Source organism: Etheostoma cragini, chromosome 20 (assembly GCF_013103735.1).
Source record: "Etheostoma cragini isolate CJK2018 chromosome 20, CSU_Ecrag_1.0, whole genome shotgun sequence".
Lineage (NCBI taxonomy): Eukaryota > Metazoa > Chordata > Actinopteri > Perciformes > Percidae > Etheostoma > Etheostoma cragini.
In genome coordinates, this window is record NC_048426.1 from 21381712 (window position 1) to 21407272 (window position 25561).

Below are 25561 nucleotides of genomic sequence, written 5' to 3' on the forward strand. Positions count from 1 at the left end.
AGTATAATATGTCAAAAAGTGACTAAAAAAATATTACAGTATTTCAAAAAAGTTGCATAAAGACATAGTATAGTATGTATACCTGTAGATCCGCTGCTACTCTCAGTTCTTTTAAATCAAGGCTGAAGACCTTCCTTTTTGATGCTGCCTTTCTTTAAATTAATGCTCATTTCTTTCTTATGCTGCACTGTAACTTTTAGTCTGGTGTTTTATGTGTCCTAATGTTTCTATTTTGTTTTCAACTGTATATTCATGTGTCTTATTGATTTTTAATGCTTATGACTTTTAACTGTTTGTACTTGTGTTTTATCTGTTTTAATGACTTTGTGTAAAGCACTTTGAATTGCCCTGTTGCTGAAATGTGCAATACAAATAAAGCTGCCTTGCCTTGCCTTGCCTTGTCAATAAAGTGAAAAAAGCCATAGTATAGCATGTCAAAAAAAGTTTTGAAAAATCATAATACAGTATGTCAGAAAAAGTGATTCAAAAGCCAATGTATAGACTGTCGAAAAGAAACATAGAGTAGCATGTTGAAAAAAGTCATAGCATAGTATGTCAAAAAAAAGTTATAAAAAGTCATAGTATAGCAAGTCGAAAAACGTTATAGTATAGTATGAAAAAAAACGTCAAAGCATAGTATTTTGAAAAAAATGATAAAATAACATAGTTAAAATGTGATACAAAAGCCATTGTATATCAATAAAGTGAAAAAAGCCATATTAGAATGCCAAAAAAAGTCATAGTATAGTATGTCGAAAAAAAGTTATGAAAAGTCATAGATTAGTATGTCGAAAAAAGTCGTAGTATAGTATTTCGAAAAAGCATAGTAATTCCAAAAAACATGATAAAATAACATAGTATAGTGTGTCGAAAAAGTGATAAATAAGCCATAGTATAGTATGTCTAAAAAAGTTGTAGTCGAAAAATGTTATAAAAGTCAAAGTACAGTTTGTCGAAAAACTTTATCAAAAGCCATAGTATAGTATGTTGAAAGAAGTTATAAAAAGTCATAGTATAGTATGTTGAAAGAAGTTATAAAAAGTCATAGTATAGTATGTCGAAAGAAGTTATAAAAAGTCATAGTATAGTATGTCGAAAAACGTTAAAAATAGCCATAGTATAGTATGTCAAAAACATTATAAAAAGCCATAGTATAGTACGTCGAAAGAAGTTATAGAATCTCATAGTATAGTCAGTCAAAAAAAGTTATAAAAAGCCATATTATAGTATGTTGAAAGAAGTAATAAAAAGTCATAGTATAGCATGTCAAAAAAGGTTATGAAAAGCCATAGTATAGTATTTTGGAAAAAGTTATAAAAGGCTTAGTATAGTATGTTGAATAAAAATGTAAAAAGCCATATTATAGTATGTCAAAAAACGTTATAAAAAGCCATAATATAGTATGTTGAAAAAAGTTATGAAAAGTCATAGTATAGCATGTCGAAAAAAGTGATTAAAATTCATGTTTTAGAATGTCTGTCGAAATAAGTAATAGAAATGCCATAGAATGTTGCAAAAAGTGATAAAAAAGTCATAGTATATGTCGCAAGAAAGTTCTTACAATGATTTAAGTGATACAATGAAGTTCTTTATTCCCACGTGAACAATTACAGAGAATCATTAATACATTTAATGAAAATCATTTCATAAAAAAGCCATAGTATACTAACTCATAAACACACAGTATTCCATCAGAAATCAGAAAACTTAAAATGTAGGGATAAAGTTTTTTTCAATTTTATCAAGTAATATCAAGTCTATCAAGTAAAATGTATTTGTGGAAGAGATGATCGAGCTGTGATTTGGGTCTTTGATAGTTCTGTTGGCTTTCTTTCTACACCGAAGGATGTAGGTCCTCCATGGATGGCAGCTCTGTTCTTGGGATTGTGCTGAGCACACTAAACTACCTTCTGTAGAGCCTTACCTCTTGTGTTGTGAAGTCGTATTTCCCAAAAATCCTGAAAAGTCATAGTATGGTATGTTGAAAAGTAATAAAAAGTCATAGTATAGTATGTCAAAAAAAGTTCCAAAAAGCCATAGTATAGTATGTCAAAAGAAGTTATAAAAAGTCATAGTATAGTATGTTGAAAAAAGTTATAAAAAGCCATGGTACAGTATTTAGGAAAAAGTTATAAAAAGTCATTGTATATTATGTCGAAAAAAGTTATAAAAAACCATAGAATAGTGTGTCAAAAAAGTTATGAAAAGTCATAGTATGGTATGACAAAAAAAGTTATGAAAAGCCATAGTATAGTATGTCGAAAATTGTCATAGTATAGTAAGTTGAAAAAAGTGATTAATAAAAACATAGAATAGTCTGTTGAAAAACGTTATTAAAAAGCCATAGTATAGTATGTCAAAAAAGTGATAAAATAAAGCCATGACGATATTTTGAAAAAAGTTGCAAAAAGACATAGCTCAGCATATCAAAAAAGTGAAAAAAGCAATATTATACTATGTCGAAAAAGTGATGAAAAAGCCATAGTATAGTATGTCAAAAAAAGTCGCAGTGTACTACATTGAAAAAAGTGATAAAAAACCATAGTATAGCATGTTGAAAATAATGATATACAAGCTACAGTATAGTATTTCGAAAAAGCCATAGTAGTCTGTCGAAAAAAAGTCATAGAAAATGTGTAGAAAAAAGTGGTCGAAAAGCCATAGTTTAGTATTTCAAATAAGTCATAAAGCCAAAGTATAGTATGTAAAAAAAAGGGTTAAAAGAACATTATATTATTCAAAAACTTACAAAAAGTTACAAAAGACATATGGGGCGGCTGTGGCTCAGTGGTAGAGCGGTTGCCTGCCAATCGGAAGGTTGGTGGTTCAATCCCCGCCCCTGGAGTCATTGTCGAAGTGTCCTTGGGCAAGACACTGAACCCCGAGTTGCCCCCGGTGCTGCGCATCGGAGTGTGAATGTGTGTGAATGTTTATCTGATGAGCAGGTGGCACCTTGTACAGCAGCCCAGGTCACAGTGTATGAATGTGTGTGAATGGTGAATGTTTCCTGTAGCTTTGAGCAGTTGTTTAGACTGGAAAAGCGCTATGTAAATACAGCACATTTACGTAGTCTAGCATGTTGTAAAAAGTCATAGTCTGTTGTTAAAAGTGATAAGAAAGTCGTAGTTGAAAAAAAGTCATTGTATGGTATTTTTTTTTAAATTATAAAATAACACGGTTATGTATGTTATACAGTATGTTAAAAAAATGAAAAAAGCCATATTATAGTATGTCAAAAAAAGTTACAAAAGTGATAAAAGCCATATTACAGTACGTTGAAAAAGCGAGAAAAAAAATTGTTGTATGACGTAAAAGATTGCAGTATACTACGTTGAAAAAAATGATATTAAGCCATAGTAAAGTATTTTGAAAAAAGTCATAAAGCCGTAGTATAGTATGTCCAAAAGAATTAGTTGAAAACAGTAATTAAAAAGCCATGGTATAGTATGTAAAAAAACGTGATCAAAAAACATATAGTATTTCAAAAAAACGTACAAAAAGACATAGTATAGTATGTTGAAAAAAGTCATAGTAGAGTCTGTTGTAAAAAGTGATAAAAAAGTTGTAGTATACTATGTTGAAAAAAAGCCATTGTATAGTATTTTTTTAAATGATAAAATAACACAGAATAGTATTTCGAAAAAAGTGATAAAAAAGCCATAGTATAGTATTTCAAAAAAAGTGAAAAAAGCCACATTATAGCATTTTGAAAAAAACATAGTATAGTATGTCAATAAAGTGAAAAAGCCATAGTATAGCATGTCGAAAAACAGTTATAAAAAGTCATAGTACAGTCTGTCAAGAAATGTCATAAAAAAGCTATAGTAAGTTTTGTCGCATGGAGGACATACACCTTGCGGTGTAGAAATAGAGCAAACAGGACTGTCAAAGACCCAAAAACCTAACATCTATATCCAACCTCTGAGACGCCACAGGGAGTGGGCTGTACCCAGTTCCCCACACACAGCAAAACGTAACTGTACTTAATAATATGAATAAGTCAGAAGAGTGTAACATTGTGTTTTTGGAACAACGCCCTTCACACACCAATAGCAGAACCCCGAGCATGGGTGCGTTCTTTGAAATCAAACACTGAGTTCCTGGGGTATTTAATCACAACAAATGAATTTACTTGGTTTGCAAAGACAGCTGTGACAACTATGATCTTTTTGTAGACTGAACTGCACACTTGTTTAGTGGTTAAGTTTAGTCTAGTTTTCTGACCTTACATTAAAGATATTTTCTAGGATCATGCACTCTAAAGCCAAACAGTATGCTACTCTCTCTGGCAGCAAAAGAGCACCACTGCGGCAATCTTTTCTTTTTTAAACGATGTGTCAGCTAGAGTGCAAAGGCTGCATTTCAAGAACACGCCAAGAACACACCATGGTCATTGTGAGTGATTGTGTGTGCTGAGTTAACAGAGCAGCTGCTAACGCCACAAAGGTAATTAAAAGGAAATCAATTTTAGTACTGTGAAGCCACTGGGAAATCGGCAGAGCAGTAAAAGGCTAACAACAAGGCTAACAATCATTAGCTATCATCAATAGCCAGTGCTTTGCACTTTTTATTATAGTGCTGGAGTAAGAAAAAACTAAGTGCATACTTAGATGTGATATCTTACTTTAAGATTACAAAAAATTCTCTTATGGTGTTCAGTCATGTTCTTTAGGCATTTTATAATTGAGAAAAGTAGCGCAAGGCAATTAACTGCCAGTACTTTTACCATTTACGATCTGATGAGGGACTCTTGTTTCGAACAGGCGTGCCACCTGACAATGCTGCAAGCTAGTGATGGAAATCACAAGTTTTTATCATGATACATATTATATTGATCTTTGGTCAACAATATGATGTCTGCTGATATCTTAAAGTCTGTCATGATATGATTTCGATTCAATTCAATTCAGGGTCCTCCGATCAATATGAGACAATATCATATGCTCATTTAGCACAGTTCTCGTTAAATCAATAACAAAAAGTAAGTAAAATATGATTTGACATTTTAATTACTGATCTCTTTCAGACATTTAAATATAACAAAATAAACATAAAGTGGGATTTCAAAATAAAGGGGCATCTTACAGATGATATGTATTGATATTTTCACTTTGCATCAATAATATTGGATCGTGGATCAATGAATCGATATATTGATCCAGATGGATAATGATTAATAATATGTCCTAAATTATATAATAGAGCAATTAACAAACAATAATTAAATGAATAGTTGAAACATCAGCTCAATTCAACAGACCCCATGGTATATTTTTATATTTGCTAGCAACACTCTCTTTGTTGGCTTTTTGCTGCCTGTCCCCCCTTCTGCATGTTAGTTGTTAATATGTTTGTTAACATCCAGTCAATAACATCATCATATGAACAGCCTCATAGGGGTCCATAGCAAGTTTAGGCTTTTAGTGATTAAAGTACCCAAACAGTGACACTCTCTCTATTTTTCTATGGAAACAACCTGGCTGTCCTCCAGTACTGAGATGAGCACAGATACTACTGACGGTGACATGTACTAAAGACTGAAGCGATGAACTGAATCAGAGTGTAATACTGCGTGACTTTGAGCGTAAAGGAGGACGCAGGAGGAGGGACCCAAGCTTAAAAGGTGACCATGCCCCTGAGCTTTGACGTAGACAAAGAAGCCACAAGAGACTAAGCAATTCTTGGAAGGCTGCAAAAATACAGCATATGTACTGTATATCCTATATTAGGGCTGCAAAAAAATAACGTTTGTTGTAGTCATCAGTTGCCAGGGAGAATAATTTGACTAAAGACCCAGGACAAAAATAAGTGCTATAATTGCATTAAAAAGGGAACTCAAATGTAGCATGTTTATAGTACACTAAATTTGAGTTCACATTAACATTAGTATGAACTATATACTACATTCCTATTCCTAATGTGCTTACTTAAAGTGCATTGGAAATACATTATGTTGCACTTAAATGTACCAGTCAAACTTGGCAATGCTTTTACAAAATATGATCAAATGTGAGCATATCATTTGCATATTTTTAGCGTATTTATAACACAAATATATTTAATTCCTACTTGAAGTGATATTTAGCTTCACTTTGTATATGTACACTGTCAAATAACTACATTTTAAGTTTGTCATTAATATAGTAAAAAAAATGTTTTTTAATGTATACCAAAGTACACTTTAAATAACTATTTCACAAACGTGTGCAGTCTACTTTTGAGAAATATGACTTTTCAAGCACATTTTTAAATAGTATTTAAGGAAAGCATATTAGTTCACTGAAAGTTGAATACAATATAATAATATAATACTTCAGTAAAGCTTTAATTAATGTACTTTACCCTTATGCGTACTTTAATGAATTATAAGTATAACAAAGTCAAATTCAAGTCAATTAAGTATTAAGTGTACTTCAAATCTTTATGCTTTATTAGTTGTTTGTACTTTTAAAACTTATACTTTAAAAACGTATTTTACTAGAATTGAAATACAAATTTCAGAAACATCTTTACTTAACTTTTGAATAAAATCCCCACCTGACCACAGACAGTATTGTAGCGGCCATGATTCACATTAAAATCCAGTTGGATTGAAACAGAAGTTTCTTTTGTCCGCAGTATTGGCATCCTTTGGAGGGCAACTCGGATATTTGCTCTGTTTTTATTGATCGGTACATTCTTATCTGGGGAAGAGATAGCAGATAAAACATACGTACGTAGGTACTGCTGAATCTGATAAAGGTAACTGCTGCAAGAAGCACAGCATCAAACCCCAGCACGATTGATCGTTTGATTACATATGGATTGACACAAATGTGAAATATTACCTGTTAACAGCTGCATGGAAGAAACACAAATCCTTTAATGATAATAAGACCAACCCAGGCCAATGTCATCCAGTATATGCTTCTCTAATTAAAGACTCTTGGTACTTAAGATGGGATAAATTGGGAATTCAGCACCTAGTAAGGATTTTTTATTGACTTTAACTGCTGTTGACCCAGCACTTGATTGAAAACTTATTACACGGATGACCCAGCAAGCAGCAAGAAGCATCGCATTGGATTATGCAATAAAAAGCCTTTTGATACAAAATACAAGTGAGACGTGAGAACAAGACGCATGGATCAATAGCAGATGGGAACTGCAAGGACATGAACAACGACAGAAGGCTGTGTGATATCATTCTTGCTGCAAATGCAAGAATAACTTAGTCTTTTATTGCCATGCATTAATAATGCATTTAATTGCTGAAAAACATGGTATTGCGCTTGGGTTGACTTGTGCAAATACTGTGAATGAAGTCAATGAACTTAAGGGAGCATTTTGAACTTTTTGGGTAATTGTTTGTTTTTTATTTAAGTTGGATCGGAAGAACGATACCTCTCCCTTATCTGTGTGATAACTATGTACTGTAGCTGGAGCTCATCGTCAAGACTGGAAAAAAAAAAAAAAAAAAAAAAAAAAAAAGATAGCCTCAGGATCTGTCAATAGGCCACAAAAAAAACCAATCAGCACTGTAAATTTCAATAATTAACATGCTATATTTGTCAAATTTAATTTAGTTTATTACAGTACATATAGCAGCTCATCCCCTTTCCCTGCTAATGTGTCATTGTCACATTCTCATGAGTTGTGTGAAAGAAGGAATCTGTGGGACACTGCATGCTGGAACTCTTTAGAACTTGCTGGAGAGGGTTCAGTTATTGCTTTGTGTGTTATCGATGTGTCTTTGCTTCTGATAGAACTTAGAGAATTTATTAAAGATGTTAGTAATGGGCAGAGCCACGATCAGCAGCCCACAGATGATGCACAGGGCTCCTATCAGCTTCCCAGCAAGCGTCACAGGAAAGGTGTCCCCGTAGCCCACTGTAGTCATGCTAATGGTGGCCCACCACCAGCCAATAGGAATATTCTGCAGCTCTGACTCTTCAGATTCTGTCTCTGCAAAGCAAATAAGAGCAGAAAACATGGAAATGCCCACAGACAAGAAAAGCACCAGCTGCCCTACTTCACTGGAGCTGTGTCGCAGTGTGGCACCGAGAGAGCGAAGGCCAGCTGAGTGGCGAGCCAGTTTTAGGATGCGAAAGACTCGCATCAACCTCAAGATCTGCACCACTTTGCCAACATTCTCCAGGTCTGTGTTCTCACCTTCATCCATTACACCACAGGCTAGAGTTACATAGAAGGGCATAATTGACATCAGGTCAATAATATTGAGAGGGCTGCACAAGAACTTCCTGGCTGATGGCGCAACAGCCAGACGAAGAATAAACTCTGCAGAGAAGAACAGAACACAGAGGCTCTCAAAGAAAGTCAGCACTGGGTTTTCAATTTCCTTCTCATTGAGATCCACTTGATGAAAGTCCGGCATGCTGTGGACACACATGGCAACAATGGAGACAAGGACCACACTTAGGGATGCTACAGCCATCACTTTGGCTGAAGTGGAGTAACCTGGATTCTCAAGTCGAATCCAGATATCCCTGCGGACATCTGCACACCAGGAGCCTTCAAAGATTTCTATTTCTTCCTCCGAAGCTGACATCTCCTCAACAGATGAGTCCAAGCTGTAGAGCTGAAGGTCATCGCTCTTCTGATCCCAGCACTTCTCTCCAGCAAGCCCCATCAGTTCATGGAATTTGTTGCTGCAACAGAAATCCAGGTGGCGCTCCTTGATGCCCCAATACTCAATCTCTTGAACAAATGAGACGACACACAGCCCGTCCACCAGGTGGATTTTGCCTGTGAGGTAGAAGTTGAGAACGTAGCCGAAAAAACTTGGATTGCGGTCAAAATAGTACTCCATTTCAGAAGGACTGAAGTCATCGCAGAGCTCCAGGACTGCTTCTTTGGAGCTGCAACACAGAAGGCGACCCAGACGTGTCTGTGGGAATTGTTTCAGAACATTGTGCTCCATCCTTTGTTTGAAACCACCAACATTGACGTTTATAAAGCAACCATCAGGGCTGTGGGGATGAAGGATCTGTCCATACATCATGATGAGGCTGTGAGATGCTGTTCAGCTATTCTTGGTGAAAAACACTTTGTTGCCTGCACACAGAGACACTGAAATTAACACCACACTCTTTCTTGTTTGTCTTTTGATCACGCTGATGTGCATTCAGGGCTTTAAATTAACTTTTTGGATCACAAGCCAACACAGCTAGGAGATTTTTTTAAAGTTACCTGATTCTCCACTTTGTTTCTTCCTAACTATCTTTACTTCAATTTCAGCTCCTCAGATTTGTTTGGCTCTGTTGTGTTTGTCTTCTCCGTTTCAGCGTAGCTCATTAACGCTAGGCCCGTATCTAACAGTTGTCTGACATGTCATGACAAAGTGCTCATGGGAAATGTTGGATTGGTGCTACAAGCAATGATGCCAGCTAAAGATTACGTTTCCAAGCCAAACACATGCAATACCAATTGATTTATAGCCCTGTGTGCATTACATCAGTCACCTGTCAAGTCTCCAGTTGCATCTGGGTTTGTGTGGCACCCTGAAATGGAATGACATCACTTGTTTATTTGCAAACTAAATGAAAGAAAAGAAAAAGTTTCCTTCAGGCATTTAAATGTACACGGTTACATTTCATGTCACAAGTCACACACATTTAGGCGGTACTCTAGAGTAGTGGTTACTGGCCTAAACTGATACAAATTAGACCAAGGACCCCCATTTGATAAGATTTTGTCTCAGGGTCCTCCATCTGGCAGGATTTTTGCTTTCAGGAATTTTATTACAGAAAATGTATGATACCCATGACTAAAATAGTCATGTGGTCTATTATTGTGTTAATATGGATGGAATTATAGTACAATTTAATTATTCCTGTTTTTGCTGGGAACCCTCACTTTGGAAACAACTGCGCCTAATGCATTTGCATGCAATGAACAAAATTATTCCACTTTTAAAGTTGGATGTGTATACAACAGAATTAACCTACCCTTAAAACAATACTGGCTCGTTAATGTACTGGCTGATAATGGCTCCGAGAATAAAAGTAGTGCTGATCAAATTATCCTGTAGGAATGTCGGTGCACCATTAGTGTTTGTTTAATGAACATATGATACCAAAGATTTTAAACACAAACATCGACTTGGTATTTATCACAGTCATGAATACCTGCTGTCACTCCTGTAGCTCTGAAACGAGCAGCACTGCCTTACTTGTATTGTGTTACGCATGGTGTTACATGTTTCAAACTGCAGTGAAATGGCAAACCAAGGTCAGATTTGACAACCTTCTGCAGCAATAAAACTTCTAAGCGTTGTAGACTCCAAAAATAATCGATAGGAAAACATAACAAGTAAGACTAAAGTCAAATAAAACCGACTTTGTGCGTCAATTATATCCTAAAGACATTGGGAGGTTTGCACCAAATAATCCAAAAATTGTGCAAAAATATTATTTTGACAAATAATGCAAGAGAGTAATATTTTCTGTACAACCATGTGTGAGAAACTGGAGGAAATGATTACAGCAGCATACCTGGCCATGAGTTGTTCCGGCGGCGCAGATGTGCCGTGGCTGGCTCAGCTCAGTCCGGAGTGAGGAGTGTAGGTAGGACACGTCGCAGTGGTGAGGTGTTTCTGAGTCCAGCGCAGGGCGGAACGCCACACAACCGGACAGTTGATCACCCTGCTGCCACATTATTCCGCACTAACAGGCTGTTTTATACAACTTTAAACTTTAATGCGCAATGTGCTCCAGAGTCTAGTGCGCCAGATTATTTAAGGTGCCTGTGTCACTGTAAATATTTTATGATTCTGTGGCTAAGTGCTCACATCATTCTTAAAGGGCTGCCTTCTGTTTTTGATTTGTTTCTTAATTTGCTTTCTCATCTTATTGTAAATATTTTTTGGGTTTGCTTTGCTGGCTTTTTGTCTCAAAGAATATTAAACGTTTTGGGGAAAAAACTGCAAAACTAAAAGAATAAAACTGTGTTTATTACATATAAAAATGTAATAGGTATAAAATAGAATAAAATAGTAATAGGCCAATACAGTAAGACTACATCCCCATGTGCCAGTGGATCATTCTCTCTCTCTCACACACACACACACACACCCACACACACACACACACACACTGCTATGCAAATATAAAACCCAAGTCTGATGCAGTGTAATGACCTGGCAGCAGAAGGAGGAGTAAAAGTGTCCACAAGAAAGAAAGAAAAGATTTAGTGTTAAAACATGTCTAAGGTGGCAGTGCCTAACTGTGTAGTTAGTGACATGAACATCGACACATGACACATTCCTACCTGGAACACTTGAGATAGCACAAAATCAAGAGTATTCACCTTTATGGGCCCAGCGACAGTGAAAGTTGATTTAAAATGCAATGTACAAGTTACATACATTTATGTTAGAATCAGCATTTTGCTACATTTTTTTTTATTTTTGAACAAGAAGTATAATTCAGATCATTCATTTAAATACCTAAAAACAAAATTAAGACAAGTTAAATACACTATACAAGGTAAATAATGTTCAAAAAGACTCAAATGAATTGAAGAAACCCAATGTGAAACCCAGTGTGACATTGGAAATCCTGGGGATAAAACAGTAATTCCTTAAATAAGTGTCATTCAAATGTCATTCTTCATTGAAAAATGTTATAAAAAGTCAGAGTATAGTGTGTCGAAAAACGTCATGGCATAGGGTGTTGAAAAAAGTGATGAAAAAGCCACAGTATAGTATGGTCAAAAAAGTCGTAGTATGATATGTTGAAAAAAAGCCATAGCAAAGTATTTAGAAAGAAAATAATAAAATAACACAGTGTAGTATATCAATAAAGTGAAAAAAGCCATATTATGGCATGTCAAAAAAAGTTCTAAAAAGTCATAGTATAGTGCGTTAAAAAAAGTCATAGTATAGTATGTTGAAAAAAGGTATAAAAAGTCATAGTATATAGTATGTTGAAAAACGTCAGAGTATAGTATGTAAAAAAAAGTCCCTGTAGCCTTTCACCGATGCCATTTACTGACAGTAGATGGCAGGAGACCACTGGATACAGCTGTCAGAGGCAAGTCAACATGGATCACCAACATACAACCATTAGTGTTGTGTGAAATACTTACCATGATATCAATGTTGGTCAAGTCATTTTTGATCCAAGACAGCAATGTAAAAGGCTAAAAACTTGCACCTTGCAAAGATCATCCTATCATTTACCAACAATTAGATCAACGATAGAAGCAGCGTTTCCCTTTGAACTCGGTCCTTCTCATCATTTACCAAACAAATCTCTGGAAAGCACAGAACTAATTCCTCTTAATGATCTGGTTAGATGTACTCAAGAATTCCTCACAGATGGTCAGCACATTTATGTATTTGTTTCTTACTACTCCCAAGTGGAGTGGTGTTCTCAGGGAACATTATTGATGGTGTGGCCATTGATCGTTTCTAAACAAAAACGAGTTGGTGATAATGGTTTGAAAGCGTAATGTCCTCTGCGCAACAGTATTTTCCACATGATGTACAGCGATCAAGAATGCAACATGCGAGTAGAAGTCAGCATAATGAAATCCAAACAAAAATACGTTTTAAATGTATGTGACTTGTTTATTCACCAATTACCTTCATGTAAAGAACTTAACTAGTTCTTTTGATTCAAACATTACCATATATTTTACAACAATCAAGGTAAAAAACAACACATTTAACTAAATTATTAACAGCATCAAATTAAGCATACATGTAGTTTGCTTTGTTTTGACTGTGGACACAACATATGACAGTTCCGGTTTAAGAACTTAAAGCTTTAAGTTGAAAGCAATTGCAGCTGTTTCTACGAGTAAATAATTTCAGTTCATGTGCTCCAAAAATATATAAAAAGAAACATATATACAGGCTTAAGTACATTAAAACGCTTTCAAATGTGGTTTTCCTCCAAAAATGAAGTTTTCTTTTATGATTGAGCTTCATGCTACAGGACTGTGACACAGTGGGCAGCAGTTATATTTGCCGATCTCATGCGCTAGAGCGCAGTGCTTACACACACTGCACATCCAAAACTGGTACTCCTGGATCCGTAGACCTGTCACAATGCATGTGGGTAAAGTTCCTTCCGACCTAAAAGAGAAAAAATAGATGTAGTTGGAGTCAGGGAATATTATGCTGTAGTAAAGAAACTAAGTAAAAGTATTAAAGGACTACTAGAGATTTTAGAGAGCAACCTTTTTGTCAAATTGAAATGATGAACTCCTAATGATGAATGATGAAGCTTAACTGTTTATTGTCTACTACCCACAACTGGGTGTAGCACTCACTTAACACAGTGCTAGTGTTAGAAGCTAGTGTTAGAATAGAGCAATAATAATGTATTAATAAAAGTCATGTTATTTTGCAGCCATGCAGTGTAGGTGTTTGCAGCCAGAGTTGGATCTGGACTTATGCTGTCCTCACCCCTCGGATGATCCGTACGGGTCCATTGTGAGGTTGTCCTTTGGGGTGTGCTTGGTGAAGATCTCCAGGGCCAGATCCTCATAAAGCTGCCGCTGTTCAGGGTCCAGACTCTCTAGTGACTCCAGCTTGATGAAGGCCTGTGAGCATGTGCTGAAGGCCCCATTGGCTGTGGAGCAAATGGCGAGCAGAGAGTAGATCTCCACCGCTGGGATGATGTCCTCATACTCACGCAGGTGAAGGGCTTTACAAATGGAAAAGACAGTAAAGAGATGGACTTGCACTGACTCTGTCTGGTTGTATCTATTATAGGAAACTAACTTGGCTCAATACAGCCTAAGTCCCAAGAAAAAATATTTTTTTGACAGTGAAAATCAATGCTTTGTCATTCTTATGTTTGTCCAGGTTCTTGCTCTACCTTTATTAGTTTGTATACCTAGTACAGATACTGATCCGTCCTAATTATTCACACAAATTATTAAGGTTTTCTGATATCATTTATTAATGATAAACATATTAGAATGATGAATAATAATGTGGAAAACACTGTAATATATACATTACTGGTATATATATATATATAGAGAGAGAGAGAGAGAGAGAGAGAGAGAGAGAGAGAGAGAGAGAGAGAGAGAGAGAGAGAGAGAGAGAGAGAGAGAGAGAGAGGGAGAGAGTGAAAGTGAAGTGTCCTATGTGATTTGGCACCTGTGCGCATGGCGTTCTCCATGCAGCCCTCATAAAGCTGCCTCTGAGCAAGCAGAAAGAAGTGATACGCCTCCGCTCCACGCCAGGCACTGTCCACCACACGATTGTCTGAAGAGGTTGCATCTTCCTCAAGCAGCCCAGCAAGCGCAGACGTTGCCTAATTAAAGTGTTTAGTGTTTTTTGTTTAACTTTTCATTAAAAGAAAAATTGAAATATATATTCCTAATGTAAAGTATTAGTAACCTTATATTACCTCAGATTTCTTCCCTTTGGCTTTGCTTTGCTGTGACGTCTTCACCTGCTCGTGGTATTTTTCAACAAGACGTGCCGCCAGCACATAGAGCTTCTTCACCCGCAGTGGTCGGGTCCTTTTCTTTGCTTCCTCATCTGCTATCTGTGGCGACAAAGTCCATGCCCACAAACAACTTATTCCAGCAATTCATTAGCTGCATACCACTATATATATATTTGTACATGTTATGAGGGGGGGATCTCTTCTAAATATTGGGGGGGGGGGGGACATATCCCTTGCATCCCCGTTCCCCCGAAAACTACGCCTATGGTAGGTCCTATGTGTGATACACCTTGATTCAAAGTATTAACCCCTAAAATACTGCTCTTAGGGTGCTGATGGAAGCTGACAACGTGAATAATGACCAGTTCAATTTAGCTCAGCTCAAATTCTGGTTTTATTTTTCTGGAGCAGATCTCTTCATCTGAGGGTAGAAATCACATAAAACTGCTTTTAAACTTTCTCTCCTGAATACAAAAGCCTACCTTAAACATGAGTTTGGCTGCATCGAGAAAATGGTGGGCTTTCCGATACAGTTCCACCGCCTCTAAAGTTTTATTCTTCTCAAGAAGATGTGAAGCATATTTGGAAAGAAGAGATTTAATCTCCTTCATGTTGTGGGTCCTGGCCAGTTCCACTGCTTTGTTCCACTGTAAGGAAATTACAACATTAATTCAAAAACAATATGAAAGCATTATTACTTTTGCCTGTAGCTTTTTAAATATTGTTTTTGTGCGCATAAGCATTTTAAAAGTTAGATCAATCATTTTAGTTGTCACATGAAATCATATAAAATTACAATTTCAGTGAAATGTTATCTGTCAGTTCCTTCAATGTATACATTAAATTAGTAATAATAATAAGGAAACAGAGCCCATCTATGGAGAGCCTTTTCACTCCATTAAGCCCCATTGTACCTAATTTGGTTGCAGTGTCACCAGAGTTCTACTCGGGGTGATCGCGGGTGAGTGCAAAATGAATGGAAGTCTATTCGAGCTAGACAAATCTCTTTCACCTGATTGTTGTTGAGAAATCTTAGATTTGATTGTAATTTTTGCAAGTTCAACATGGATTATAGGTTGAAAGTTGAATAAACAAGTACATAATGTCCTTTTAATTTCTTACCGGTTGAGTAGTTGTTACCTATAACACACTAGCATTCTGTTAATGAATGCTGATTGGTCAGTGAAGGACTGATTACGACCAGAGATCCCACTTGATGGCGTGCGTGCGTAAACTTGCCGTAAAGCAGTATCTCTGGCTTCACAATGTGTATGACGTCGATGACGTTTTAAAAAGGCTTTTTAGAATGAAAAAAAATGTTCTTTAAAAAAATATAACACCCAGATTTGTGTATTTACTTAGCCTCCCCTGTCAAATGCAACATTCAAATTACTAGACAAAAAAATATATTCTGAGAAAGGTGGATTTTGAGGGGTATAGCTCCATAGACCTCCATTCATTCTGCACTTGCCCATGATCGCCCTAATAAGGAACCAGAGTGGAACTGCAACCCAAAGTATCCCGAGGGTGGACGTTCTCTCATTATTAGACATTCTCTGGTCGAAGGGAAGAAATGTGGACTGCTAACGACTTCTTCATTTGAATTAACACAGGGTCAAATAGCACACAGATGTAATGTCCTTTAAACAAAAAGAAAGTTCTTGATTTTGTCCAAACCTGAGCAAAGAAAAGTTAAACAACCATATTTAACCAAATGTAAAGCATAAGAGAAGGATTTGAGAGCAGCATTTACACTCAACTTCTAAATATTTTCTAAATATTCTCAGGAAGAGGATGGGACAGCAGGTGCCACAATGACTGCCGTGGTACAAGTGGGTGTGATTGCTGAGGGAGTGCTGTCTGTGTGTCACTCCCAAACTCTGGCGCCACAGGTTTTCTGTCTGTCTCTCACCTGGTTCAGATGGATGCAGGTGTCAACCGCAGCTTTGGGCTGGTTGCACTTGAGATAGGCCTTCACAGCTTGTTCACACATGCCCACAGTGGCAAACATTTGTCCGATATCCTGAAACAAAGATCGGGACAATAGAGTTGGTTTTAGGGACTCACAGTCATTGATGTCTGAAACTTCTAGACAAGGCCCAAAAGAATATTAAAGAGCTATTTCAGTCAAATTTGAATCATACCGGTAAAAGTTTATGATTCTCTGGCAGCACAGTAGTCAGCTTTTCAAGGCTATAATAGTCTTCTAACATGTAGTAGCATTCTGCCAGCCGCTCCTGGTTACGACCCTGAAGGTAGTACTGCACTGCATTGACCCTTGAAACAGAAAGGATTTATATTTAAAACCTATAGTGAGGGAGAGTTTTCTTTGATCTTAAAGTATACAGGTTTACATTTTTTCAGACTATCTTAGAAGAATACTCACATGACCATAAGTACAATGACAAAGTTATTGGTTGCCCTAATAATTCCTACTATCAATCCTCACTGTGTGGAGGTCCTAACATCATGCTCTCAAAACCCCAGTTCTTAATCTGTGCAAGAAGGATTTCTAAAGTTTAGCTGAAACTAATATAAGGCTTCAGCATTTGCAGTCCCTCTTATTTCTGGACTGACGTCAGTATGCACAGAAGGAATGATTATGATAGTGACTCAATAACTGAATGTATGTATATGGACATGGTAGCAAGATAGAATTTATGAAATGTTCATTTAGCCTATCATAATGGAATATTGTTATTACCATTTATAACATCATACAACTGAAGAGAATAGAGGCGTATTATCTGCATTTTCTCGTGACTGAAAATGTAAATGTTTGAATTTGCACAATTTGTATATTCAATACACGTCTATACCACTCCAAAAATGCATATCCCTTGAACAACCTGCACAAAAAATACTAGACTTCTTGCTGAAAAAATGCAAAGTACACATTAGAGAACCCCTTAAAAAAGATAAACTATGTTTAGCATATTTAATTGAAAATTCTATACCATTTCTGTCTGTCAGCAAAGTAGTCTCCAATTGCATTGTACGCCTGTTCCAGCAGAGTATCATCACAGTCCCCAGAGCCAGTTTTGAGCAACTGGAGCACCCTGAACCAGTCTCCCAGCTTGATCCTAAGGCTGATGGCAAGGTCCCTACAAGAAACAAATCATCACCTGGCCACGATGCCTAAATAACTGGTGGCATTAGGTAATGCTGACATTAGGGCTATATGATATGAGAAATATCTAATTGTGATTGTTGCAAGGATCTTATAAACAAATATGTTTTGGATTGATTTGATTTATTGTGCAGCCCTAGCTGACATTTAAAATGACAAACTGGGAAAAAGCACAAAAGTACTCAATCAATTAGTGAAAGTATTAATGTCACCATCAAAATGCCCCAACAAATATGGCTAAAATTACCTGCGATCCATATCTAAGTACATCCGCTCAGCTTCCTCAAACCTGCTGAAGTAAGCTGCCACCTCAGCCTGTTTCATTGGCTCGCTGTGCAGGTTGCCCAGTCGTTTGACAAACTCAATGCCCTGGTAGTCTTTGCAACGGACAAAGGCCTGTTCAGCCGTCTTCAGGTCCAGTTTCTGAAGAGCTGCCTCAGCTAGAAGACGCCTGGCAGGTTCATAACAAAAAGAGAGATTGCGGGTAGTTACTATCACTAGTAGGGCTGCATGGCGGGATGTGCACGAATACATCCTTATACCAACTCTGATATGATCTGATTAATTTAGCTATTAAGCTGTGTTACAATCCATGACTAATTTTAACTGTAACTTCTTTACCAAATCGTAGTCTGGAATCAATCCATCTCTGTCAAACCCAATGATTTTACCACTTTATGACTCTTAAGTCTACAGACTGAAACGGACTCACATTTCTTTATGTTGCCAGATTTTGAGCAATGCTGCAAGAATTGACACACTAGCCTGAGAAAACACATAAGCTACAGGGATCACACTGCTGCTTCAAAAGTCTTACCATAAATCTCTTACACTCTCCAATAATCCTCCCTCACCTGCATGAAGTATTTGTGACAGCAACTATTATACGGAGCTGATCTGACAACAAAGTTCAAATGTCTTTTAACCCTTTCGTTGTCCTCGGGTCAAATTAACCCGTTTCAAAGTGTTTTTTATCAGTAATATGGGTTTCCTTCAACCAATTTGAATTCTTTTTCTTTCCTTTTATGGTTTCAAAACAGTATCCGGACTAAACTTTGACAAAACATCAACATCCTCTGATCTTAACTATTTGTTAAAATAATTCATGATTTCTCCCTTTTTAACTAAAAACTTATGTAAGATTTGATACAAATGAGGTTTGTTGACCATGAAATACAAGAAAAAGTGTAAAACCTATTATTAAACCAGCTCAGGTTTTTTTTTAAAGCGCCAAAAGCATGGAAAAAATGAAAAATAAATCCGAAAAAGCGGCAAAAACATTGGAAAAGCACCAAAATAAATTCAATTTTGACCTGGAAGGACAAGTGCATGGTTCATGGAAGAAAACACAAGGGTTAAATAGAAAATTGGGGAATAGTTTTGAGGAACTGATATTGCTGCTTTGTATCTCTCTGTCCCATGTTTACCTTGATTAACTTACATGTTACATACAAACACTGCTGCCAAATGCTGCCAGATTGCGTGAAATGTGTCAGATTTAGGAGATTCTAGAAACTGTTTCACCAAACGTTTTTCAGCTTTTATTTGCTTCTACTGTCAATAGTAACTCTTAATTAAACCCATACCATCTGCATTTGGCTGAAGATTTGTGATTCTGTGTTTACATGTTGTTGCTCTTTACCATCCAGACAACAAGATTCTTTATTTGTTGAGCTATTGTTGTTGTACATTCAATTGGCACAGCTGTGAGATGTATTAATCACCACACCCTCTAAACTATATTCCACCCAACCCATTTGCACTTTGCGTTACTGCACATACAGTACATGAACCAAAGTAGCAGGTTTGCTTGGAGATTTTTACAGTCAGTACAGCCAATTCCTACCAGTCTGTTGTTACGCTTGCATTACTAAAATAGGGCCCTTAAACTTAAAGCCATGTTTTACGCTGAATCAAAAGTAAAGATTAACGTGTTCCATTTACCAGAGTCTTGGGTGGGGATTGTCTTCAATGAACTGCGAGGCATCTTCAATCCCAACTTTTTCAATCAATGCACGACTGTCTCTCAGGGAGCGGATTTCAAAGTTGATGAGGTTGTCTTTGTTAGGCCTCTCTGGATCCTGCCAAGCAAGATCCCATAACGGATCGATCAATTAAATCAACAGATACAAACTGCACTTTAAAAAGGTACAACAAAGTAGTCTTTATGGCAGTTAACACTATGAAGGGAGGAATTCTCATAATTTTGCAATCAGCTGTTACCTTGTTAGTCAACTTTATTATCAAGACAACTAGACAGGAAGTTTAAACTATTGCAAATCCATCTACTTTGGAATTTTAGGGGGCAAAATAAACCGTGATTAAAACTATGAGTAATTATCTTGATATCAGCGCAAGTGGTTAAAGGTTTACCTTCATGATTTCATCAAGCAGGACAGATTTAATTTCCAGGTCTTCAAAGTTGCAAATGTACCCAGATGTTTGGATGGGTTCCTGTTTGTTTTTTTAAAATACACAATGTTTAGTAACAATAAGAAATTCAGCTGACCATCACACAAACACCTGAGCATTCACCTCTGGGTCTAGGTTCCTGAAGACATACATCCTGGTCTTCTCCATCATCGCAAACAGATCAGGATTGTCATTCGCCCACTTCATGTCCCACACATCCTTGCGTTCAAACTTTGATGGATCTCCTGCAAATGCCTGGTTTCCTGTGCTGTCGCCTGTGGAGGCACGAACTTCCAGGTCCAACAAAGTCAGCATTCCCGCAATGTCGATTATGGCCAGACGACTAAACAGAGTAAAAATTACATTTTATAACAGTGTTTAAGGTTGGTTAGCAAAAGATATCTGTTCAGCACTAAGTTATTCCTGCATAACACCAATCATTGCTTGCCTGGAGTTGCAGTTCAAGGACAGATAGTAGGCTCTGTTATTCAAAGTGTACTTCTGGATGAGAACAACATTTGGGAGGCTGTATCTATGGATGGTGCCAGACTCACGGCCCTGTAAGCACACACATACCCAAACTCTATGTTTCTTTTACTTTTATTGCATGAATCAAAATTGTATAAATAAATTAGAGATGTACATACCACAATCAGGGTCTTATCTGTTGCTGAAATGCAACAAATGGGATCTTGGGTTGCCTAAAACAGCACAGAAACAGACATGCCAACAATTATATGACAATTTATACAATTTATTGAAAATTCATTTGATTCTCATTGCAATTATTCCTTTGGGAGCTAACACTTTATTTTAAATCACACTACTATTAGTAATATTTCATATGTGTAAAGCAATTTCATACTGAAATTTGAACAGTTCAAAAGTAAGGCTTGAGACAGTTCCAATGAATTGAATCCTGGGAAAAAGTTTTGTTTTTATGTAATAAGACAAAAAAGGGCTTTACAAACAGTAGGTAGAGAGATCAAATTAAATTTTATTTTACAATCAACTGTATAAAAAAGTAAGTTTTTTTAATTTTGTGCCGCAAGCTGGATTTGACAAAACTTCTGCAACTTGAGGGGTAAAAATGTCTCTTACTGTGAAGGCTTTTGCAAAATCTGGACTGCTGTCATTGGCTCCAGATGGATTACTGTCAATGTGATAAACCCTAGAAAGGCAGGAAGTGAGAATGAGAAAAAGCCAGAGAGAAAGACAGACACACAGTTGCCTTTTCCACTGAGGTGAACTGTTGTCCAGGTGCTAGGATAGCCCTGGCAGAACATTAGGTCATGCCCTGCCTGTCTGGGACCTCAGTGGCATTGGATTCAGATGAATGAATCCCTTTCATAGCAGTGTCAGTACCAACACCACAGTAAACCCAGGGTTGTATCCACTGACTCTTAGAATCTAGCCTTGTGGTTCTCTTGCCTTTCTGTAACTTTCCTTCTGTTTGATCTGTTTGATGTGTACTGTGGGTGTTCTATATTATAATAAATACAGTTTGTATGACTTATAAAGTGTCAATGCAGCTCCAATGCACTGTATATGTTGTGCCAATGTCTGGAAAAAAACTCACCTCTCTCTTCCCTCCTTCTTAGTTCTAGTCACTTGGTTGATCTCAAGGGCAGTTAACTTCTTTGCCACTCTGTACTGCCATAAGTAGAAAGCCTCTTTGGATGCAGCAATCACGTGTGTCTTGGTCATGGTGACAAACAGTGGATCTGACCAAGTAGACAAGTGGCACACTTTATTACAAAAATGAAGATCATTGTAGAATGTATGTTCAATCTTACTTGGGAGCAACTAAATCAATTGTATCCACCTCTTTTCATCGCCATGTAATGTAAAGTGTGTGTGTCCAGCTTCTGGGCTTATCAAAGCAAAGGTTGCAATGTCAATGCCAATGTCACCAACTCAGAGGATTTCAGTACATATACTGTACATAAATAATACTTAAGTTTTCACATTTTATTTGGTTGGTGAAAAGTTACATACAATACAATTCATTCTCTTGCAGGGAACTATACCGAACTATACCAAACTACAATGAAAACCTGGGAAATGAAGGTTTGTAAATCATTGTAAATCTTTCTTTTCTGTAACTTTAAACTAGGAACAACTCATTGCATATTTTCTGCATGTATAAATACAAGAAGAGAATACAGTGTTCTCTAAATGATAAAAATGACTAGTTTTGCACCAAAAAAAATCCATCATGAGGCCACAAGAGGAGACGCCACCAAAAGGCACGATTTAACTCACTCTCTTATTATTGAACTAGGTGGGATATCTGAAACCAGTTCAGACCCACTAAGTCCTTCAAAACTGCAGACTTTGAACCGTCTCCTGAGGTTCTTAACAAACATTCAGCCAGGTTAAGCAGGGACAGAATGCTGAATATTTGTGAGCTATAAACATGCCCAGAGCTAGCTGTCTGTTTGCTATAGGATGCTGTGAGCCCATGAAAGATGTAACTGTCGGCTGCAGGTGGCAGAAGGCCAACCACCATTACTCTCTCTACACATGGTGTGATCTCTCACATTGACTTGAAGAAATACACCACCCTTATGGTAAATTAGGACTTTGATCAACACACTGTTGAGCCACTAGAAGATTATTACCAAGTTCACTTCTGTGTGCCAACTGTATGCAAGCTTGAAGGGCACACAGCTTGTTTATAATGTGTTGATTAGTAAATGCAAAAGTGGCATCACAAGATAAGTATTTCTTTGTTTAATATATGAACTCACCAAGGTCAATGTATTTTGAGTCCAGTGGAGTCCCAATGGAGTTGCACAGAATCAGGACATACTGAAGAACACACAGTAGTGCAACGTTATTCAACAGGTTAACTTATGATTCTTCATCAAAACAAAATATTCCTCATTTTAAGTGTATGGTTTTAATTTGTATCATTACCCTTGCATGGCTCCCAGAATCTAACTCAGCATCCTCCTTTGTGGCAATGAATTAGAAAAACAGGAGGCAAGACAGCAAAGAAACATTTGTGATCCTTACTATCATTCTTTATCTTTGATATCAATGATATCAATGAATAAGCTTGTCTAAGTCATAAAGGATGTAACTAGATAATTAAATGCAACGTTTAATAAATTATTACAAGGCCTTTTGTTTTGTTTTTTTGCTTCCCTCTCACATGTTAGGTCATATGATCTGGAGATGTTTGTACCTGAGGTTGGGTGTCATCTGCCTTGCTGGCTAGGATGCAGAAGTCCCCTGAGGTAGTGATGGACATCAAGCTTTTGACATATTTCACAAACTTCTCGTTGTTTTTGGTGTCCCAGAATACAACACAGTACTCTTGCCGCTCTGGCTTTGTGTAGGCGTACACCACTGTGCTGCTACAGTAGCCCCACTGTTAAGAGACATAAAAGAACTAGCAAGGTTTACCTTCTGTGCGGGACTTCGAAATTCTGGGAAGAAATATTATCAAACAAAAGACATTTTCCTTCAAATGACCAAACATTTTTTAGACCAATCCAACAAGCAAGGTGTTGTCTTTGCAGTTCCACAGAGCGTAGACGGTTGCTTCATAAAACTACAAAAAGATGGCCAGTCTGTATTCTTGGCACACACCTTCTATGTAATAGAGAAAATCAATGGTCCAAAGGACCTATAGACACTTGAAAATGAATGGAACATGTAAACACTGCCCCAATATCTTCCAAACATTCTATTGATTTAAAGCTGATTAATATCACTGTGACACAGTGTTTATTCAGATTTGTCATCAATGTCTTTATGGAACCAAGTTTTACTCACTTATTAGTTTTTATTGACTCTGCCCTGATGAATACTGATCAACTGGCCAGCGTTTAACCATACTCATGCCAGATTACATATTTCATTATGTTTTCTCTGTCTATGAGTATCTTCAAAAACTGTTTCTTTCCAAAAACTTTAATTCAAAGCAAAACACAAATCTTGTTACCTTGTAGTCTGGTCTTATGTTTGCAAAGTAGATGTAGGAGTCCACAGCGAGGCCAATGCGCAGCCCTCCTCCCTCCCAGCCAACTCCTGTCATCTGCTTCCCAGGCACTTTAAGAGTTCTCAGATGCTGTTTAAAGGGAGTCAGGAGTATGGGTATGCAAAGGATGGTTTTTAATTAATAGCAATGATTCAAAGGCTGCTTTTTCAGGTGCTGAGACTTCTAGCTTTTAGAACCTCCTTGCATTTTCAACCACTCAATAATGTAAGATGGTACAACAACAGAAAAACTGGCATGGCAAGGTACTTAATTCTTAAATTATTATTTTTTAACTATTCTTTATCAACAAATACCATTTAATGTGAATTATTCTTGTTGGTCAACATAAACCATAAAACTCTGTATAAGGGATCACAATCTTCCCCCTCACCTCTCCAAATGGTGTGTAGAACTGCACAACATTAACTTCTTTCTCCAGATTTGAGGCTCTGAGAGAACCTGCTACCGCCAGAACACTGCCACAATGATTCCACTGGATACTGACCACATTCATCAGAGAGTCAATAAAGACTGGATCTGAAGAAAAGGGCAGCAGCATAGCTCATCACCATTGGTAAACATTTCATTGAAGTGTAAACTGGAAATATATGTCTTTGAAGGTTTCTTTCTCCTTACTTTCATCATTCTCGTAGCGCATGACCTGGCATCTTCCATTGTCAAAACAGATAGCAAGACATGGACAGTCTGGTTCAACGTAACCCCCAGTTCCTGCATACCAGTGGATACCTGCTATACTGACAGCTCCAGTCGCATTGGTGAGACAGCTGATGGTCATTTTCATCTAAAATATAACATCAATTATTTTGTATTAATTTCACGTGGCTAAGTGTTCCTTTAAGCATTCAACGGAGGTGGTAGTGGTGTGCTTAGCTATCTACCACTTTTTTCAGTATCATTAGAAGTTTCCAAAGTCAGACATTTTCAAGTCCTACACCTAGGGGCTTTCCAAAATTGAGTTGGATTATTTCTGGATCACTAACAAGAAGATATCCCACCATTTAAAGCTTTAAGTAGGCTACTGAATTGTCCCACAATCTACAGAATAATAGATTCTTCCTAAACCTGCTGTTTCTCTTTACACAGAATGCCTGCACCTTTGAAAATACCATGTGTGCCTTGCCACTCCTTCTGCACATTTGAATGTCCATTGCACCCACATTTTTATTTATAAAATTAGCATCCTATGAGTCAGGAAGCCATGTAGTTCTACATGGAAAAATCCTAAAATGAACTGACATTTGTATATTAAGCACTCACTATGAAGTTTCCTTGATTGTCGTAGATTTGTACTTCCCCGTTGGCCATCCCGAAGAGGAGGATCTTACTGTCTGGCGACCATGCCACATGAGCAAGCTGATTTCCCTTTAGCTCCTTTCCCCAAATCCGGTTTCCTTAAAAAATAAAATAAAATAAAATAAAAAGCATTAATTCCACATTTATCCTACTGCACATGTCCGTACTCCTTCCCTCAGTATGTAAACAAAGCATCGTTGTCAGCGTTAGTTATTTTATGCGTAACCATCCATCTTCGACCGCTTATCCGGTATCGGGTCGCGGGGGCAGCAGCTCCAGCAGGTGACCCCAAACTTCCCTTTC

The 25561-nt window shown here is 37.1% G+C and overlaps 2 protein-coding genes across 4 annotated transcripts in view; both read right to left on the reverse strand.

Annotated features, from left to right (window-relative positions):
- Nucleotides 1-7663: 7663 nt before the first annotated feature.
- On the reverse strand, nt 7664-10568 carry kcns3a (potassium voltage-gated channel, delayed-rectifier, subfamily S, member 3a). Its single transcript, XM_034857440.1, has 2 exons — nt 10494-10568; nt 7664-9054 (listed from the first exon to the last, which is right to left on the reverse strand). The coding sequence occupies exon 2, from the start codon at nt 8999-9001 to the stop codon at nt 7700-7702; it is 1302 nt and encodes a 433-aa protein (XP_034713331.1). The 5' UTR covers nt 9002-9054; nt 10494-10568; the 3' UTR covers nt 7664-7699.
- Nucleotides 10569-12516: 1948 nt separating this feature from the next.
- wdr35 (WD repeat domain 35) overlaps nt 12517-25561 on the reverse strand; it is a 15741-nt gene continuing 2696 nt past the window's right edge. The window contains exons 6-28 of one of the 3 annotated variants that reach the window (XM_034857399.1): nt 25223-25356; nt 24581-24746; nt 24336-24481; nt 23909-24034; nt 23147-23332; nt 22876-22908; nt 22707-22767; nt 21533-21677; nt 21055-21124; nt 20601-20654; nt 20402-20511; nt 20077-20296; nt 19915-19995; nt 19486-19622; nt 17789-17992; nt 17369-17515; nt 16556-16688; nt 16324-16434; nt 14894-15058; nt 14370-14510; nt 14117-14273; nt 13415-13655; nt 12517-13081 (exon numbers count right to left, since the gene is read on the reverse strand). In XM_034857399.1, coding sequence (XP_034713290.1) covers nt 12931-13081; nt 13415-13655; nt 14117-14273; nt 14370-14510; nt 14894-15058; nt 16324-16434; nt 16556-16688; nt 17369-17515; nt 17789-17992; nt 19486-19622; nt 19915-19995; nt 20077-20296; nt 20402-20511; nt 20601-20654; nt 21055-21124; nt 21533-21677; nt 22707-22767; nt 22876-22908; nt 23147-23332; nt 23909-24034; nt 24336-24481; nt 24581-24746; nt 25223-25356 — 3119 coding nt within the window. In that variant the 3' untranslated portion in view covers nt 12517-12930. Of the gene's footprint in view, nt 13082-13414; nt 13656-14116; nt 14274-14369; nt 14511-14893; nt 15059-16323; nt 16435-16555; nt 16689-17368; nt 17516-17788; nt 17993-19485; nt 19623-19914; nt 19996-20076; nt 20297-20401; nt 20512-20600; nt 20655-21054; nt 21125-21532; nt 21678-22706; nt 22768-22875; nt 22912-23146; nt 23333-23908; nt 24035-24335; nt 24482-24580; nt 24747-25222; nt 25357-25561 lie in introns of all 3 variants that reach the window. The other 2 variants (XM_034857398.1, XM_034857400.1) reach the window with 2 other exon arrangements.

Coding starts and splice junctions, on each gene's coding strand:
- kcns3a (XM_034857440.1), bottom strand. CDS start 9,001: ATGATGTATGGACAGATCCTTCATCCCCACAGCCCTGATGGTTGCTTT.